Source organism: Heptranchias perlo, chromosome 7 (genome assembly GCF_035084215.1).
Source record: "Heptranchias perlo isolate sHepPer1 chromosome 7, sHepPer1.hap1, whole genome shotgun sequence".
Classification (NCBI taxonomy): Eukaryota; Metazoa; Chordata; class Chondrichthyes; order Hexanchiformes; family Hexanchidae; genus Heptranchias; species Heptranchias perlo.
In genome coordinates this window covers 83,488,611-83,508,026 of record NC_090331.1, presented here as the reverse complement: position 1 = coordinate 83,508,026, position 19,416 = coordinate 83,488,611, and the positions used below count along the sequence as shown (strand labels likewise).

Genomic DNA, 19,416 nt, shown 5'->3' with positions numbered 1-19,416 from the left:
GTTAGGGTTGCCAATTCTGCTTGGATGTATTCCTGGAGGTGTCATCAGGTGACCTCCCAATCTCAACCATTGGTCGCCCGTATAGAAATAGGAGGATAGAGCAGATGAATGTGTGGCTGGGGAGATGGTGCAGGAGGGAGGGCTTCAGATTCCTGGGGCATTGGGACCAATTCTGGGGGAGGTGGGACCTGTACAGGCCGGATGGGGATGGGTTGCACCTCAGCGGAGCTGGACCAATGTCCTCGCGGGGAGGTTCACTAGTGCTGTTGGGGGGGGTGGGGGGTGGTGGTTTAAACTAATTTGGCAGGGGGATGGACACCAGGATGTAGCATTGGAAAGGAGATACAAGGGGGCACAAAGGATCGGGAGAGAAAGATAGCACTAGAGCAAATAATAGTACGGTATTAGGTGGGATCAGACTAAGAGAGAGTACAAGAAAGTCTAGGACTGGTTTGCAGTGCATGTGTGTAAACGCACGAAGTGTGGTAAACAAAGTTGGGAATACAATGTCGTGGTGATAACGGAGACCTGGCTCAAAAAAGGGTACTAAATATTCCTGGATACAAGATGTTCAGGAAAGATAGGGAAGGAAAGAAGGGGGGTTGGCAGTATTGATTAAGGAGAATATTGCAGTGCTGGAGAGAGAGGGTGCCCTGGAGGGGTCAAGGACAGAATCTATTTGGTTAGAGTTAAGAAATAAAAGAGGTGCCATTACACTACTGGGTATATTCTATAGGCCACCAACTTGTGAGAAGGATATAGAGGAACAAAGTTGCAGGGAAATTACAGAGAGTTGCAAGAGCTATAGAGTAGTGATAACTGGGGACTTCAACTATGCTAATATAGACTGGGGTAGTAATAATATAGGGGGCAAAGAGTGGGAGGAATTTTTGAAATGTGTTCAGGATATCTTTCTTGACCAGTACGTTCCCGGCCCAATGAGGAAGGAGGCATTGCTGGACTTGGTTCTAGGGAATGAGGTGGGCCAAGTGGAGCATGTGTCAGTGGGGGAGCATTTAGGGAACAGCGATCATAGAATCATAAGATTTAGAATAGCTATGGAAAAGGACACGGACCACTCTAAAGTAGAAATATTCAATTGGAGGAGGGCCAATTTCAGTGGGTTGAGAACAGATCGGGCCCGGGTAAATTGGAATAAAAGATTGGCAGAGGAGATGGTTTGGGTACAGTCTAGGCACATCCCACGAAGCAGAAAGGTAGGATAACTAAAGCCAGAACTCACTGGATGTCAAAAGAGATAGTGAGCAAGATGAAACGGAAAAAAGGGGCGTATGACAGATATCAGGTTGATAACACAAGTGAGAACCAGGCAGAATATTGAAGGGGGGGAAGTGAAAAAGGAAATAAGAGGGGCAAAGAGAAAGTATGAGAAGACTGGCGGCCAGCACAAAAGTCTTCTACAGGCATGTAAACAGTAAACGGATAGTAACAGGGATGGGGTGGGGCCGATTAGGGACCATAAAGGAGATCTACTCATGGAGGCATAGGGGATGGCCGAGGTACTAAATGAGTACTTTCCACCTGTCTTTACCAAGGAAGATGATGCTGCCAGAGTCTCAGTAAAGGAAGATATAGTTGGGATACTGGATGGGCTAAAAATTGATAAAGAAGAGGTACTTGAAAGGCTAGCTGTACTTGAAGTAGATAAGTCACCCGGTCCGGATGGGATGCATCCTCGGTTGCTGAGGGAAGTAAGGGTGGAAATTGCAGAGGTACTGGCCATAATCTTCCAAACATCCATAGGTATGGGGGTGGTGCCAGAGGACTGGAGAATTACAAATGTTACACCCTTGTTCAAAAAAGGGTATAAGGATAAACCCAGCAACTATAGGCCAGTCAATTTAACCTCAGTGGTGGGGAAACTTTTAGAAATGATAATCCGGGATTGATTAGGGAAAGGCAGCATGGATTTGTTAAAGGCAAATCGTGTTTAACTAACCTGATAAGAGTTTTTTGATGAGGTAACAGAGAGGGTAGATGAGGGCAATGCAGTTGATGTGGTGTATATGGACTTTCAAAAGGCGTTTGATAAAGTGCTGCATCAAGATTGCGGCCTATGGAATAAAGGGGGCAGTAACCACATGGATACAGAATTAGCTAAGTGACAGGAAACAGAATAGTTATTTTTCGGACTGGAAGGAGTGTACAGTGGTGTTCCTCAGGGGTCGGTGCTGGGACCACTGATTTTCTTGACATATATTAATGACTTGGACTTGAGTGTACAGGGACAAATTTCCAAATTTGCAGATGACACAAAACTTGGAAGGGTAGTAAACAGTGAGGAGGATAGTGATAGACTTCAAGAGGACATAGACAGGCTGGTGGCATGGGCAGACATGTGGCAGATGAAATTTAACGCAGAAAAATGCGAAGTGATACATTTCGGTGGGAAGAACGAGGAGAGGCAATATAAACTAGAGGGCACAACTCTAAAAGGGATACAGGAACAGAAAGACCTGGGGGTATATGTGCACAAATTGTTGAAGGTGGCAGGGCAGGTTGAGAAAGCGGTTAAAAAAGCATATGGGATCCTGGGCTTTATAAATAGAGGCATACAGTACAAAAGTATGGAAGTCATGATGAACCTTTATAAAACATTGGTTCAGCCACAACTGGAGTATTGTGTTCAGTTCTGGGCACTGCACTTTAGGAAAGATGTGAAGGCCTTAGAGAGGGTGCAGAAGAGATTTACTAGAATGATTCCAAGGATGAGGGACTTTAGTTACGTGGACAGACTGGAGAAGCTGGGGTTGTTCTCCTTGGAACAGAGGAGATTTGATAGAGGTATTCAAAATCACGAGAGGTCTAGACAGAGTAGATAGAGAGAAACCGTTCCTATTGGTGGAAGGGTCAAGAACCAGAGGGCATAGATTTAAGGTGATTGGCAAAAGAACCAAAGGTGACATGAGAAAAAGGTTTTCTACACAGCGAATGGTTAGGATCTGGAATGCACTGCCCGAGGGGGTGGTGGAGGCAGATTCAATCATGGCTTTCAGAAGGGAACTGGGTAAGTACTTGAAAGGAAAAAATTTGCAGGGCTACGGGATAGGGTGGGGGAGTGGGACTGGCTGGATTGCTCTTGCATAGAGCCGAAGCAGACTCGATGGGCCGAATGGCCTCCTTCCGTGCTGTAACCTTTCTATGATCCTATGACACCAGTCCTCGCAGCACTCCGTCTCCTCACGCCAATTGGAAAGCGATTAGACTCTCCTTTACCCTATTGGATGAACCCTGACCGTCGGTCAAACAGCCTTATTTCCCCATGTCTAATATTTTTAATAAACACTAATAAACAAAACTGTTCAAAGAAAATTATTAAAAAACACTTTTTCCTTTAAAATGTCCCGATGATTGTTTTCCTGGGTTTGCTCACAGCAGTGTCCAGAAGATTAGTCTTTAATTTCTGGAGACTCCAGGACAATCCTGGAGGGTTGGCAACCCTATACAGAGTTTGAGTTGATGTGCAGTCAAAATCACTGTTTATTATACAGTATATAACTGGCCTATAGGGGAAAAAACCGTCAGCTTGACTCAAGCTCAAAATACAGAAGGTTTACACAGTGTATATTTAACAATGTTACACAGGCACCACACCAGTTAAGTATAAAACATTCCCAGTTCCCCTTTTAGGCTCTGCTGCAGAGGTGGTGGGGGGGGGGGGCGGGGGGGGAGAGGGGGTGGCAACATGTTCCAAGACCTCTGCCAGTGCTTTACTCAAGGCAGATGCTGCGACTGTGTGGAAACCTCGTTGAGTCACGCATCCCAATTACACTGGCCACTTGGAGAATTACAGAGTGAACCCATGTGCTACAATTCTACAACATAGTGCAATATATCACACCATGCCAAATCGCTGCTTTTAAAACTTTGATGCCTCCTCTTCTCGATGCTCCACTCTTCATCTGAATGTGCAATCAAAAGACAATCATCATAAATGCAGGGTCCCTGAGCTTCCTGATGAGGCTGTGGGCAAATGCAGCCCTCCACCCCCTAACATGGTACTGTACAAACACGTCACGGGCCAGAGTCCTGATCGGTGCTCAGTCCGTTGGCTTTGGCCAAGGAATCGATGAGGGTCTGATGACTGGTGTCAGGAAAATTCTTATCCTCGTGTTCAAATCCTTCCATTACTTCGCCCCTCGCTATCTCTGTAATGTCCTCCAGCCCTTCAACCCTCCTCAAACTCTGGACTCTTAAGCATTCCCCACTTCCTTCACTCCACCACTGCCAGCCGTGCCTTCAGCTGCCTAGGCCCTAAACTCTGGAATTACCCCCCCTAAACCTCTCCACCTCTCTCTCTTCTTTTAAGGCACTCCTTAAAATCTTCCTCTTTGACCAAGCTTTTGGTCACCTGTTCTAATATATTTTTTTGTGGCTCGGTGTCAAATTTTATTTGATAACACTCCTGTGAAGCACGTTGGGGTGTTTTACTACATTAAAGGTGCTTTATAAATGCAAGTTGTTGTTGTTAGGGAGGGGAAACATCAGCCAGGGTTCTTCTGATTGCTATTCAGTGATTCCGACTGGAAGCTGGGTGTCAGGCGAGGACAGCAGTGGGCTTGGTTGTGATGCCTCCTGCAGTTCTATAGTCTGCCAATGCTCACTGCCTGGGTTCACACCTGAAGAATGGCCACTCGAGCATGTTGGGGGGTTGCCAGCGCCCATGGAACTGCACCCCTGTATGAACCAGCAGAAACGAAGGGGAGAAAAACGGAAAGGAAACCGTGCTGTTTTTCCGAAGGTGTCAATCGTGGCTCAGTGGTAGCACTCTTGCCCCTGAGTCATAAGGTCATGGGTTTAAGTCTCACTCCAGAGACTTAAGCACATATCCTAGGCTGACTCTACAGTGCAGTATTGAGGGAGTGCTGCACTGTCGGAGTTCTCCCCGGTGTCCTGGCCGATATTTATCCCTCAACCAAGATCACTAAAACAGGGCATTATTACATTGCTGTTTGTGGGATCTTGCTGTGCGCAAATTGGCTGCCGCATTTCCTACATTACAACAGCGGCTACACTTCAAAAAAAATTACTTCATTGCCTATAAGGCACTTTGGGACATCCTGAGGTTGTGAAAGATGCAATATAAATGCAAGTCCTTCTTTTCTTTTGAAATGGTTACATACACCTACCCAGATCAAAAGCTGTGTTAGGACAACATTCCCCATCCTACAGGCCAAGTGCAAGGATGTACGTCCATCTCCATCTCCGTAAGTCTCATTTACTTCTTCCTTGGAGCCGTGGGCTAGGAGCAGGATTACAGCACGCAAGTTCTCCTCAGCTGTGGCATGTAGCAGCTGTTGTCCCAGGGGGACATCCGAGCACAGCAGTGGGGCCAGGAACAGCTTCTGTTCATACTTAGCTCGGATCCAACGCTCCTTCTCTTCCCTGTGAGATACAGAAAAAACAAATCAAGTTTTAAAGGTTTTGTGCAGTCATTTACGCTATCTAAATTATGCTGCATTTTTCTCATATACTTAATGTATCTTCTGTAAATCCATCAGTCGGCAGTAAATTCTATCTACAGGATGTACTGCAGCAACTCGCCAAGGCTGCTTTGACAGCGGCTTCCAAACCTGCGACCTCTACCACCTAGAAGGACAAGGGCAGCAGGTGCATGAGAACAACACCACCTGCACGTTCCCCTCCAAGTCAATCACCATCCCGACTTGGAAATATATTGCGATTCCTTCATCGTCGCTGGGTCAAAATCCTGGAACTCCCTACCTAACAGCACTGAGGGAGAACCTTCACCACACGGACTGCAGTGGTTCAAGGCGGCGGCTCACCACCACCTTCACAAGGGTAACTAGGGATGGGCAATAAATGCCGGCCTCGCCAGCGACACTCATATCCCAAGAATGAATAAATTAATTTTAAAAATTGAAAAATGCTTGCAAAGGATATAGACGAGGCTAACTCCATTGATTACTGTCCGGTTTCAGTATATTGTTGCTCCAAATTTAATAATTAACAGATTTGTTAATACAATTATGGATTGAACGAGTGAGTCATATATTGAGTGAGCATCATTTCATCTATTTAATTTATTTTGTGTATGTATGAATGTAGGATTCCAACTTGCCTTTCTGATTGGCTTGTGCTAACCAACCACAAGGTGCCACAGCTACACTTGTGTGCCAAACCCCTGGCAGAACGGGGGCTCATACTCGTGAACATCCCCGCCCCCCCCCCCCCCCCCGACTCACTAAATGATCAATCCTGATCTCAACTGTGTGGTTGGGTAGAGTACTTCTACCACACAATGGGGAAAACTGGTGTCAAAGTCTACACAAGGCTGCTCTCAAAGAAATCCTGGCGTCAAGTGAGATGGCAGCAGCAGAGGCCAGAGGTGAGATGATCTGTTTGCCCTCTTTGTGCCTGGAAGGGACGTAAAAGGAGAAAGAAAATTAAAGAGGATGTTCCAATTCTTTTTTTTAAGATTCCAGGAAGGTTTTCTTTGGGTTTGCAAAGGGAGGAAACTGACTTTGCAGTCACCTTAACAGCTACATTCCATTTGTTCTCTTGAGTGGAAAGGTAAAAGAGGATTTGTACTGTGAGGATCTGAGGGTGTGTTTACACTCTTATCTGTAATCCAGTGTTGTGTTCACTCCAATCTGAATTAAAATGCGAATGTAAATAGATTAACTGGATTAGTTGTGCATCATTTCCTGGTGGGTTGGAATGACACCCCAGTGACCTCAGATTCACCTGGATTGCTTGCAGCCTTCAAATAGCCCCAGTTTTAAAGCTCCTTCAGCACTGCCCAGCCCAACTGCTCCATGAAAAAGGCAATGCAATGCGGTGACTCAGCGTCACCAGCACAATTCAGCGTCCTCTGAAAAGGAAGCAGGAGCATAAACCGCCTTTACATTTAGTGCTTCTGTAGCTGGCATTGTGGAAAGTGACATCCAGGAGCTGCTCCCTCATGTTTATATTACAGTGATAAAATTACTCAGAATTACACTGAATCTACAGCACAGAAACAGGCCATTCGGCACAGCTGGTCTATGCCGGTGTTTATGCTTCACACGAGCCTCCTCTGACCCTCCTCTAACCCTATCAGCATATCCTTCTATTCCTTTCTCCCTCATGTACATATCTAGCTTCCCCTTAAATGCATCGATACTATTCACCTCAACTACTCTCTATGGTAGCAAATTCCACATTCTAACCACCCTCTGAGTAAAGAAGTTTCTCCTGAATTCCTTATTGAATTTATTAGTGACTATCTTAGATTTATGACTGCTAGTTTTGCACTCCCCACAAGTGGAAACATCTTCTCTATGTCTACCCTATCAAATCCCTTCATAATTTTAAAGACCGCTATTTGGTCACCCCTCAGCCTTCTCTTTTCTAGAGCAAAGAGCCCCAACCTGTTCAATCTCCTGATAGCTATAATGACCAGATAATCTGTTTTAGTGATGCTGGTTGAGGGGTAAATATTGGCCAAGTTACTGGGGAGAACTCCCCTGCTCTTTTTCAAAATAGTTCCTGGGATCTTTTACATCCACCTGAGAGGGCAGACGGGGCCTCGGTTTGAAGTCTCATCTGAAAGACGGCACCTCCGACAGTGCAGCACGCCCTCAGTACTGAGGTACTGCACTGGAGTGTCAGCCTAGATTTTGTGTTCAAGTCTCTGGAGTGGGACTTGAACCTACAACTTTCTGACTCAGAGGCAAGAGTGCTACCACTGAGCCACAGCTGACACCTAATTTCCTACATTACAACAGTGACTACATTTCAAATGTACTTGATTGTGTGTAAAGCACTTTGGACGTCCTGAAGTTGTGAAAAGCACTATAAAAATGCAAGTTCTTTCTTACTTACAACGTTAAAACAGGCTCCCTTATCCCAATGACACAATCATATACTTACAATCTTGTGCATCTGCCACTCCTCCATGGGGATAAGCGGGATGGTTTTCACAATGTAAATGTGGACATCCAGTGACCCAAAAACCAAACTATCGAAATATCAAAAGTAAAAGTCCCTATAATAACAACAATGTCCTTACACCCTGGTACGGCAGAACACGGGGATGCACTTGTTCTTATTTGTTTATATTTGCTCTGCACCCTTTGTGGTCCCCATGAAACTTTTCCCATTGCCAATGGTTTGGATACTGAACACAAACAATGACCAAACCACACTTAGAAAGAAAAATAATTTGTTAGAATCCTGGCCCCATAAATAGAGGCTGCTGCATCTCAACTCAATCTGATGAAATTATTGTTTCGGTAAACTACTAAATCCAATGCTTTTATTGGACTGGGTTTTCTCCTCTCTTTTAGGCTCCGATTGTGTCATGGATCATTGGAGCACTGGAGCCAGCCACTAGAAGGATGACTAGAGGTGCCCACGGTGACTTGCCCTTTAGTTTTCTGTCTACTCCTACAGGAGTAGAGGCTGCCCTCTGCTTAGTGCCTCTCCGATGAGATATGGAATTTACAATATTCACCCGTAAGTCTTTAGTTTTTGAAAGAGAAGGATACAATTATTGAAATAAATCCTGAAATTAAGTAACTCTTTATCTGCTGCACCACATAGTCTCACTGATGCTTCATAGATTGGTGATTGATGACAGCAGGACAAGACATGGGCAGTATGATTGCGGGTTGCACCAACACAACACAGTAATGAGCAGTGGTACGTGAGTCTGCACCAGCTATTGCCCACTCGGCAAGTTATCAAGCTGTCTGGGGATTACCAAGGCGGAGGCCATGCACTTCCCCCATGGAACGAAAGGAAAAGTCACCTCTTGCACATTTCCAAGTGGTCAGCTGAAAAGAAACATTGAAAGATGCCTGGCAGAAAATTGTCCATCTGAAGAATGGAACATGGCTGGGAGAAACCCAAAGGATGGAGAGCAAACCAAATATGTTAAAACGAAGGAGAGAATGCAGGGGTAAGATGTATGTAGGACCACTGTAAAATCAATGCAGTATATTAATGTAAAGGTGACTCTCTATGACCACATCAGTGGCTCACATGACTTTCCACCATCTACAAGGCACAAGTCAGGAGTGTGATGGAATACTCTCCACTTGCCTGGATGAGTGCAGCTCCAACAACACTCAAGAAGCTCGACACCATCCAGGACAAAACAGCCCGCTCGATGGGCACCCCATCCACCACCCTAAACAATCACTCCCTTCAACACCGGCGCACCGTGGCTGCAGTGTGTACCATCTACAGGGTGCACTGCAGCAACTCGTCAAGGCTTCTTCAACAGCACCTCCCAAACCCGCGACCTCTACCACTTAGAAGGACAAGGGCAGCAGGCACATGGGAACAACACCACCTGCACATTCCCCTCCAAGTCAATCACCATCCCGACTTGGAAATATATTGCCATTCCTTCATTGTCGCTGGGTCAAAATCCTGGAACTCCCTACCTAACAGCACTGTGGGAGAACCTTCATCACATGGACTGCAGCAGTTCAAGAAGGCAGCTCACCACCACCTTCTCAAGGGCAATTAGGGATGGGCAATAAATGCTGGCCTTGCCAGCGACGCTCACATCCCATGAGCGAATATAAAAAAATTATTATTGGAGTTTTACCTGTGTCAAGACACAAGTTACGTATCAGATTAGATTTTGGTTCGGATAAAGGGGAATTCATTTTGATTGTAAACGATAATGATCTGAGCTAGCGATAGCACTCAACTTACACTTTTGGACATGTTGCCATGTTTCGTTGCTCGAGTGTATGTATCTAAGCTGTCGCAAAGATCAGTGCTTGGGCCTCAGCTATTTACAATCTATATTCATGACTTAGATGAAGGGACCAAGTGCAATGTACCCAAGTTTGCTGACGATACAAAGCTAGGTGGGAAAGTAAGCGAAGAGCCTGCAGGTTAAGTGAGTAGGCAAGGAGGTGGCAGGCAGATGGAGTATAATGTGGGGAAATGTGAGGTTATTCACTTTTATAGGAACAACAGAAAAACAGCAAATTTTTTAAATGGTGAGAAACTATTAAATGTTGGTGTTCAGAGGGATTTGGGTGTCCTTGTACACGAAATACAGGTTAACATGCATCATTGAAAGTAGATAAATCACCAGGCCCGGATGAAATGTATCCCAGGCTGTTAAAAGAAGCAAGGGAGGAAATAGCGGAGGCTCTAACCACCATTTTCCAATCCTCACTGGATACAGACGTGGTGCTGGAGGATTGGAGGACTGCCAATGTTGTACCATTGTTTAAAAAGGGAGCGAGGGATAGACCGAGTAATTACAGGCCAGTCAGTCTAACCTTGGTGGTGGGCAAATTATTGGAATCAATTCTGAGGGACAGGATAAACCGTCACTTAGAAAGGCACGGAGTAATCAAGGACAGTCAGCACGGATTTGTTAAGGGAAGGTCGTGTCTGACTAACTTGATTGAATTTTTTGAGGAGGTAACAAGGAGGGTCGATGAGGGTAACGCGTTTGATGTAGTCTATGTGGTTTTTAGCAAGACTTTTGACAAGGTCCCACATAACAGACTGGTCAAAAAAGTACAAGTCCACGGAATCCAAGGGAGAGTGGCAAGTTAGATCCAAAATTGGCTCAGTAGCAGGAAGCATAGGGTAATGGTCAACGGATATTTTTGTGACAGGAAGGCTGTTTCCAGTGGGGTTCCGCAGGGCTCAGAACTAGGTCCCTTGCTTTTTGTGATATATATATTGATGATTTGGACTTAAATGTAGGGGGTATGATTAAGAAGTTTGAAGATGATACAAAAATTGGCCGTGTGGTTGATAGTGAGGAGGAAAGCTGTAGACTGCAGGAAGATATCAATGGACTGGTCAGGTGGGCAGAAAAGTGGCAAATGGAATTCAATCCGGATAAGTGTGAGGTATGCATTTGGGGAGGGAAAACAAGGCAAGGGAATACACAATAAATGGGAAGATACTGAAAGGTGTAGAGGAAGTGAGGGACCTTGGAGTGCATGTCCACAGATCCCTGAAGGTAGCAGGACATGTAGATAAGGTGGTTAAGAAGGCATGTGGAATACTTCCCTTTATTAGCCGAGGCATAGAATATAAGAGCAGGGAACTGTATAAAACATTGGTTAGGCCACAGCTTGAGTACTGTGTACAGTTCTGGTCACCACATTAAAGGAAGGATGTAATTACACTAGAGAGGGTACAGAAAAGTTTAACGAGGATGTTGCCAAAACTGGAGAATTTTAGCTATGAGGAAAGATTGGATAGACTGGGGTTGTTCTCTTTGGAACAGAGGAGGCTGAGGGGTGATTAATTGAGGTGTACAAAATTATGAGGGGCCTAGACACTCTCTGGAGTTTAGAAGAATGAGAGGTGATCTCATTGAAACATGTAAGGTTCTGATAGGGCATGACAGGGTTGATGCTGTGAGGCTGTTTCCCCTGGCTGGAGAGTCTAGAACTAGGGGGGAAAGTCTAAAGAGTGGATAGGAAGGACCTATTTCCCTTAGTGGAGAGGTCAACAACCAGGAGGCATAGATTTAAAGTGATTGGTAGAAGGATTAGAGGGGAGTTGAGGAAAAGTTTTTTCACCCAGAGGGTGGTAGGGGTCTGGAACTCTCTGCCTGAAAGGGTGGTAGAGGCAGAAACCCTCATCACATTTTAAAAGTACCTGGATGGGCAACTGAAGTGCCGTGACCTACAAGGCTTACGACCAAGTGCTGGAAAGTGGGATTAGGCGGGGTGGCTCATTTTCGACCAGCACGGACACGATGGGCCGAATGGCCGTAAATTTTTTATGATTCTATGCAGGTACAGCAAGCAATTAGGAAGGCAAATGGTATATTGGCCTTTATTGCAAGGGGGTTGGAGTACAAGAGTAAGGAAGTCTTAACGCAATTGTACAGGGCTTTGGTGAGACCACACCTGGAGTAGTGTGTACAGTTTTGGTTTCCTTATCTAAGGAAGGATATACTTGTCCTAGAGGCAGTGCAACAAAGGTTCACTAGATTGATTCCTGGGATGAGAGGGTTGCCCTAAGAGGAGAGATCGAGTAGAATGAGCCTATACTCTCTGAAGTTTAGAAGAATGAGAGGTGATCTTACTGAAACATAAGATTCTGAGAGGGCTTGACCAGGTGGATGCTGAGAGGCTGTTTCCCCTGGCTGGAGAGTCTAGAACTAGGGGGCATAGTCTCAGGATGAGGGGTCGGCCATTTAGGACTGAGATGAGGAGAAATTCCTTCACTCAGACGGTTGTGAATCTTTGGAATTCACTACCCAGAGGGCTGTGGATGCTCAGTCGTTGAGTATATTCAAGGCTGGGATAGATAGATTTTTGGACTCTAAGGGAATCAAGGTATATGGGGATCGGGTGGGAAAGTGGAGTTGAGGTCGAAGATCAGCTATGATCGTACTGAATGGTGGAGCAGGCTCGAGGGGCCATATGGCCTATTCCTGCTCCTATTTCTTATGTTCTTATCTGATGTTAAGCCACATCCTAGTCCTAAGCTTCATTAAAGTTTTTATTGTAGGAATGAAAGGAAGTGGAGGTTTTAACTCGGTTATTTGCCTCTTTGTAGTGTTGTTCGTTGGTCTGTGCTAAGTTAGCTGATCACAGCTGGGTCAGGAGTTTAAAGCGGATGTTTTAGGAACATAGGAACAGGAGTAGGCCATCCAGCCGCTCGAGCCTGTTCCACCATTTAATTAGATCGTAGCTGATCTGTACCTAAACTCCATTTACCCGGCTTGTTTCCATATCCCTTAATACCCTTAAATAAAAATCTATCAATCTGTTTTGAGGTTTTCAATTGACCCCCAGCCTCAACAGTTTTTAGGAGGAGAGAGTTCCAATTTCCACTACCCTTTGTGTGAAGAAGTGCTTCCTAACATCACCCCTGAACAGCCCAGCTCTAATTTCAATCTGGAAAAGTACAAGAATAAAGACTGAAAATAATGCTGATTCTCTTCCTTCAAGAGACCCCACCATTTTTGGTTCTCCTTCTTTGCACAGTTGCTCTGCTGATATCTGTTATGGGAGGAGTCTCGTGCGGCTCACAGTGTCTGCATTTATTTCAACTGGTGTCCAAACTTTGGATCTGACTGGGAGCCAATCTGGAGCCACCCAGCCCTGGAAAATTACTTTGCTGAATGGCAAACTCTCCCTTTCCTGTTTAAGGCTGGGATCTGTCCTGCTTTAACTTTTATTTGTTTATTGTTCATAAAAAAAAGACAAACATGAAGCTAAAAGATCCCATAGCACTATTGCGAAGAAGAGCAGGGGCGTTCTCCCTGGTGTCCTGGCCTATATTTATCCCTCAATTATCACCAAAACAGGTTATCTGGTCATTTATTCATTTATCTCTTCGCTATTTGTGGGATCTTGCTGTGAGCGAATTGGCTGTCGCGTTTCCTACATTACAACAGTGACTACACTTAAAAGTACTTCATTGGCTGTAAAGCACTTTGGGACTTCCTGAGGTCGTAAAAGATATGATAGAAATGCAGGTCTTTCTTTCTTACTGGAGTTTTTTGAGGATGTAACTGATAGAATAGATAAGGGAAAACCAGTGGATGTGGTGTATTTGGATTTTCAGAAGGCCTTTGATAAAGTCCCACATAAGAGGTTAGTGTGCAAAATTAAAGCACTGGGATTGGGGGTAATATACTGGCATGGATTGAAAATTGGTCAACAGGCAGAGTATTACTTAAATGTTGATAGATTGGGAAATGTTGATGTACAAAGGGACCTGGATGTCCTTATATACTAGTCATTGAAAGCAAACATGCAGGTGCAGCAAGCAGTTAGGAAGGCAAATGGTATGTTGGCCTTCATTGCAAGAGGATGTGAGTACAGGAGCAAGGATGTCTTACTGCAGTTATAAACAATTTTACAACACCAAGTTATAGTCCAGCAATTTTATTTTAAATTCACAAGCTTTCGGAGATTTTCTCCTTCCTCAGGCAAATGTTTCAAGATCTCCTTGAAGCCTACGCATTTATACATATTGAACAATAAAACATGGTGTTTACAGACTGCCCCTGCAACTGCCCGTTGCCAAGGCAATCACCGTGTTCAGACAGAACGGACACCGCGCAACAATCGCCAAACAGGAGGGTTCCCTCCCAGTCGGGGAACACTTCAGCAGTCATGGACATTCATCCACCGACCTTCGGGTAAGCGTACTCCAAGGCGGCCTTCGAGACACACGACAACGCAAAATTGTCGAGCAGAAATTGATAGCCAAGTTCCGCACCCATGAGGACGGCCTCAACCGGGATCTTGGGTTCATGTCACGCTACACGTTACCCCACCAGCGAACAAATGTTATCTGTTTTTAATATAATGGGTCATTTGCTGGCTCTCTCTGCCTTCCGGATGTTTCTGCCTCTCTCTGTGTTTTTTTTTCTCTGTTTTTTTTCCCTGTTTGTTTTTTTGTTGAATGTGTATTCGGAGGTTCTGCAGGTAACACCTCTCTGTCTGAACACGGTGATTGCCTTGGCAACGGGCAGTTGCAGGGGCAGTCTGTAAACACCATGTTTTATTGTTCAATATGTATAAATGCGTAGGCTTCAAGGAGATCTTGAAACATTTGCCTGAGGAAGGAGAAAATCTCCGAAAGCTTGTGAATTTAAAATAAAATTGCTGGACTATAACTTGGTGTTGTAAAATTGTTTACAATTGTCAACCCCAGTCCATCACCGGCATCTCCACATCATTACTGCAGTTACACAGGGCCTTGGTGAGACCACACCTGGAGTATTGTGTGCAGTTTTGGTCTCCTGACCTAAGAAAGGATATACTTGCCACAGAGGGAGTGCAGCGAAGGTTCACCAGATTGATTCCTGGGATGGCAGGACTGTCAAGCCTGTATTCACTAAAGTTTAGAAGAATGAGAGGGGATCTCATTGAAAGGTATAAAATTCTGACAGGACTAGACAGATTGGATGCAGGGACGATGTTTCCCCTGGCTGGGGGGGTCTAGAACGAGGGGTCACAGTCTCAGGATACAGGGTAGGACATTTAGGACTGAGATGAGGAGAAATTTCTTCACTCAGAGGGTGGTGAACCTGTGGAATTCTCTACCAGAAGGCTGTGGAGGCCAAGTCACTGAATATATTTAAGAAGGAGATACATAGATTTCTAGAGGCAAAAGGCATCAAGGAGTATGCAGAGTGGGAATATGGTATTGAGACAGAGGCTCAACCATGATCATACTGAATGGCGGAGCAGGCTCGAAGGGCTGAATGGCCTACTCCTGCTCTTATTTTCTATGTTTCTGCTGAACTTGAGCTTTGTGGTGATTAACTGGTAGCTCGTCACTGACACCCGCAGACTATGGCATCATCGGCTTGACTGAATCGAGCCAATGGTGTCACATCTGTTGTTAGGAACACATCTGGTTCAGCAATCATGCCACAATCATGGTCCTGCAATCTGTGTCTGGTCACAGGCATGGCATATAAGCTTAAAATAAACACTGGTGAATTTTGGCTATCATTGCAGCCCTTAACAATTGAGTTAGCAGAAGTTTGAGATTGGCTGCACACACTTTTACTGCAGAGTGATTCAACACACCAGAATATCCACCCAAACTGCCCCAACATCTCATTCTGGCCCAGTCTTAATGGGTAATTACTATAATATCTGTAATTGAAAAAAGCCTTCGCTGGAATAAAACTAACAGAAATAAAACATAGTTGGCTGAAAGGAAATTATAAATAGTGCTGGTATTTTTGTAAAAGTTAACTTTGAAAATTCCAGATTATATGTTATGTTCAGCTGGAAAAAAATAAAATTTATTCCAAAAGGGTTATGGGTTGACATGTAGTTGATTTTTTTGATAGACAGGAATTGGATCCAAAGTGTTCTCTTGTAGAAATATAGTCAATCTGGCACCAAGGAGGGGAATGGGCTGCTGGGCTAAATAAACGTTCATTGTTGATGTCTTATCAAACCCCCATTGTGAGTCGTCACCAAAGTCTGTTGATTCATGGTCTGGTGTTCAATGCAGCTGGCAGATTAAGTTGTTGTTATCCAAATATTACACAGTGCCCTGATTCCGCTACTAAAATGGGTAGAGGTTTTACTTCTAAAATAAAAACTAAAATGCACTAATCATACACTGAAACTTGCCTCTAGGGGCTATCTCAATGGTCCAGTGGGTAAATCACCTTATGTGGTACAGAGCAACAAAGGCTAGGAACGATTCAGGTTCAATCCCTGCTCAGTAGTGAGTTGGTTGATCCATAGTTACCAACTGTCCGTTTTCTGAGCAGATTACGTATTACGAAGAATTACATAGAACTTACAGCACAGAAACAGGTTATTCGGCCCAACTGGTCCATGCCGGTGTTTGTACTCCACACGAGCCTCCTCCCACCCCTCTTCATCTCACCCTATCAGCAGATCCCTATATTCCTTTCTCCATCATGTGTTTATCTAGCTTCCCCTTAAATGCTAGTCACCTCAACTACCCCTTGTGGTAGCGAGTTCCACATCCTAACCACTCTCTGGGTTGAGGTTTTATATGAAATGAATATAAAGATGAGCAGCTCTTCTGCCCCCTGTTTACATCGCTCAAGTGGCATCTATTAAAATAGCTTTTCTGTACCCAGCTGATAGGCAGATAGCGTGAGCTGCTGCTCTTCTCCATTTTAAAATGATAAATGGTGGCTGGTAGCCGGAATCCTCCAATCCTGGGAGGCAGAGGCAGCTGTTTGGCCCGGATCAATGGAGATTGAGATGGAGGATAAAGCAGGGCAGGTGAGGGGCATGAATTATCGGAGCCCATGCCCTGGGACACCAGAGGACAGTGACAGGGGACTTGTTCATTTGATCTTTCCCCAGAAGCTCAGACATTCATTCCCCAGTGCCCCTCACCTGCCCCGCTCTCTCTCTTTCGTCTCACTCTCCCATAATCGGTCGCACACATCCATAATGGAAGCAAAAGACCCACCCCCGCCTCATGGCATTGGAAGGTTCTGGCTGCCGGTCAATGTTTGTCACTTTAAAATGGAGAACAATGGCAGCTGACACTACCCACAATCCTCTGACTGCCAGAAACTGCTCTAGCCGCGAGAGTCAGCCAGAGCTAGAAAAGTTACTTCAGTAGACATGATGCAAGCAACACAAACGGGCGAAAAAGCTGTCTGCCCTCTGAAAAAACATGTGCTTTGCAACTATGAACTCTTAGCTTTATCCCCCCCTATAATACAACTGATGAAATATTGGATATAGCTGTAGTTTACATCATGATAAGTTCACGTCCCACTGTAACTACTTCTTTTCATATGTTGTAGGAGAGGCCATTGTGTTTCAGTTTTCACAGGAAAACACTGAATTGCAGAACGTGATCCCAAAAAATAAAAATCTTGATATGCAATATAATAGAAAAGCTATTAACTTGTTCAGTGGCCTTAGATGTGGGTCGCTTTTCAGTTGTTATATCTTTTTTGAGTTGTCATCATTTTGAAGCTGTTTGCCAGCTTTTCTGAGTTTTGTAAAAGAACTTGCATTTATACAGTGCCTTTTATGACTTCAAGACGTCCCAAAGTGTTTTACAGCCAATTAAGTACTTTTAAGTGTAGTCACTGTTGTAATGTAGGAAATGTGGCAGCCAATTTGTGCAGAGCAAGGGTCCACAAACAGCAATGTGATAATGACCAGATAAACCGATTATTAGTGATGTTTGTTAAGGGATAAATATTGGCCAGGACACTGGGGGGAGCTCCCCTGCTCTTTTTCAAAATAGGGATTTTTTACGTCCATTTGAGAGTGCAGACGGTGCCTCAGTTTAACATCTTATCCAAAAGACAGCACACCTCCGACAGAGCAGCACTCTCTCAATAATGCACCGAAGTGTCAGCCTAGATTTTGTGCTCAAGTCTCTGGAGTGGGGCTTGAACCCACAACCTTCTGACTCATAGGCGAGAGTGCTATCTCTGGGCCAAGGCTGTAAAGGCCTCGGGCTCATTCCTGGTCTGTGCTGAGTTACCTGATGTTCACTGAGGTAGTGGTTGGGGCACTACCTCTAGTCCCAAATCCCCGAGGAATAGCGGAGGAAAAATCAGCAATTTGATCTCCATCCAGCGATCCCCGCTGGAAGTGTATGTGTGAGGACAGTATCAGGCTACCCGTGATGCCCCACCCCTCTCCCGACCATTGAATAGCCTATGGCACTCACTGTCTGAACATACACTTGAAGAATGGCCATTTGGGCAAAGCACTGGAGGTCTGTCAATAGCATGGAACTATACCCAGTGGCTTCAAGAACAGAAGAGAAAAAATGCAAGATGGGGCTGGGATTGTCCTCCTTAGAGTAGAGAAGGTTAAGGGGAGATTTAATAGAGGTGTTCAAAATTATGACGGGTTTTGACAGAGTAGGTAGGGAGAAAACAGAAATAGACAATTTCCTAAAAGTAAAGGGAATTAGGGAATTAGAGGTTACGGGGAGCGGGCAGGAAATTGGACATGAATTTAAATTTGAGGTTAGGATCAGATCAGTCATGATCTTATTGAATGGCAGAGCAGGCTCGAGGGGCCGATTGGCCTACTCCTGCTCCTATTTCTTATGTTCTTATGTTCTCATGAAACTGTTTCAACTGGCAGGAGGGTCGGTAACCAGAGGGCACAGATTTAAGATAACTGGCAAAAGAACCAGGGGGCAGATGAGGAGAAATGTTTTTACGCAGTGAGTTGTGATCTGGAATGCACTGCTTGAAAGGGTGGTGGAAGCAGATTCAATAGAAACTTTCAAAAGGGAACTGGATACATAATTGAAAAGGAAAAATTTGCAGGGCTACAGGGAAAGAGCAGGGGGAGTGGAACTAATTGGATAGCTCTTTCAAACAGCCTGCACAGGTACAATGGGCCAAATGGCCTCCTTCTAAGGTTCTATGAAATGAATGGGTTTTACAGTAGAGCACCACCTGATTACTGACCATTCCGATATTTTGTATTAGGCGTTAAAGAAAGAGATGCCTATACTTTGGAAAGGGAAAGGGTTAATTCCAGCTCTTTCTCGTGAGAGGGGTACTGGACTGAGGTTAATGCCGCAGTGTTACATCCTGGTCCCTCTTTGTTTCCACGACCCAAATTTTATTTCAACTGCATGAGTTAGCCTGATTGCTTGTGTCGCGGACAGTGCTACCTTGAGGAGGCCTTCCTAGCCAGGGGTTAACAGCTTTCGTTTGACTCGTTCCAAGCTCTAACCTTGCATAATGGGTCCTGCCAGTGGTTTAATTAAAAGTGAGTGTCTGCTGGATAGCAGCACTGCTGGCTTGTCCCATCACACAAACAGTTGTGTGTGACCCTAGAGAGCAGAGCATTATTTGAGCTCTTTCTTATCTCCACAATAATCAAGAAGAATAAAACCCTCCCCACCCCCCACTCTCAAACCCCAAAACAGCCTGTTTTTTAAGGTAACCTCTGACATTAACACAGCATCTAGGAGAAGAGAAAAAAAGCC

General features: G+C 44.8%; 1 protein-coding gene across 2 annotated transcripts in view; it reads right to left on the bottom strand.

Annotated features, from left to right (window-relative positions):
- Positions 1-19,416, bottom strand: part of agap1 (ArfGAP with GTPase domain, ankyrin repeat and PH domain 1) — a 655,663-nt gene that overhangs the window by 4,336 nt on the left and 631,911 nt on the right. For both annotated transcript variants that reach the window (XM_067987994.1, XM_067987993.1), the window contains exon 17: positions 5,151-5,406. In XM_067987994.1, the coding sequence (XP_067844095.1) occupies positions 5,151-5,406 (256 nt within the window). The remainder of the gene's footprint in view (positions 1-5,150; positions 5,407-19,416) is intronic.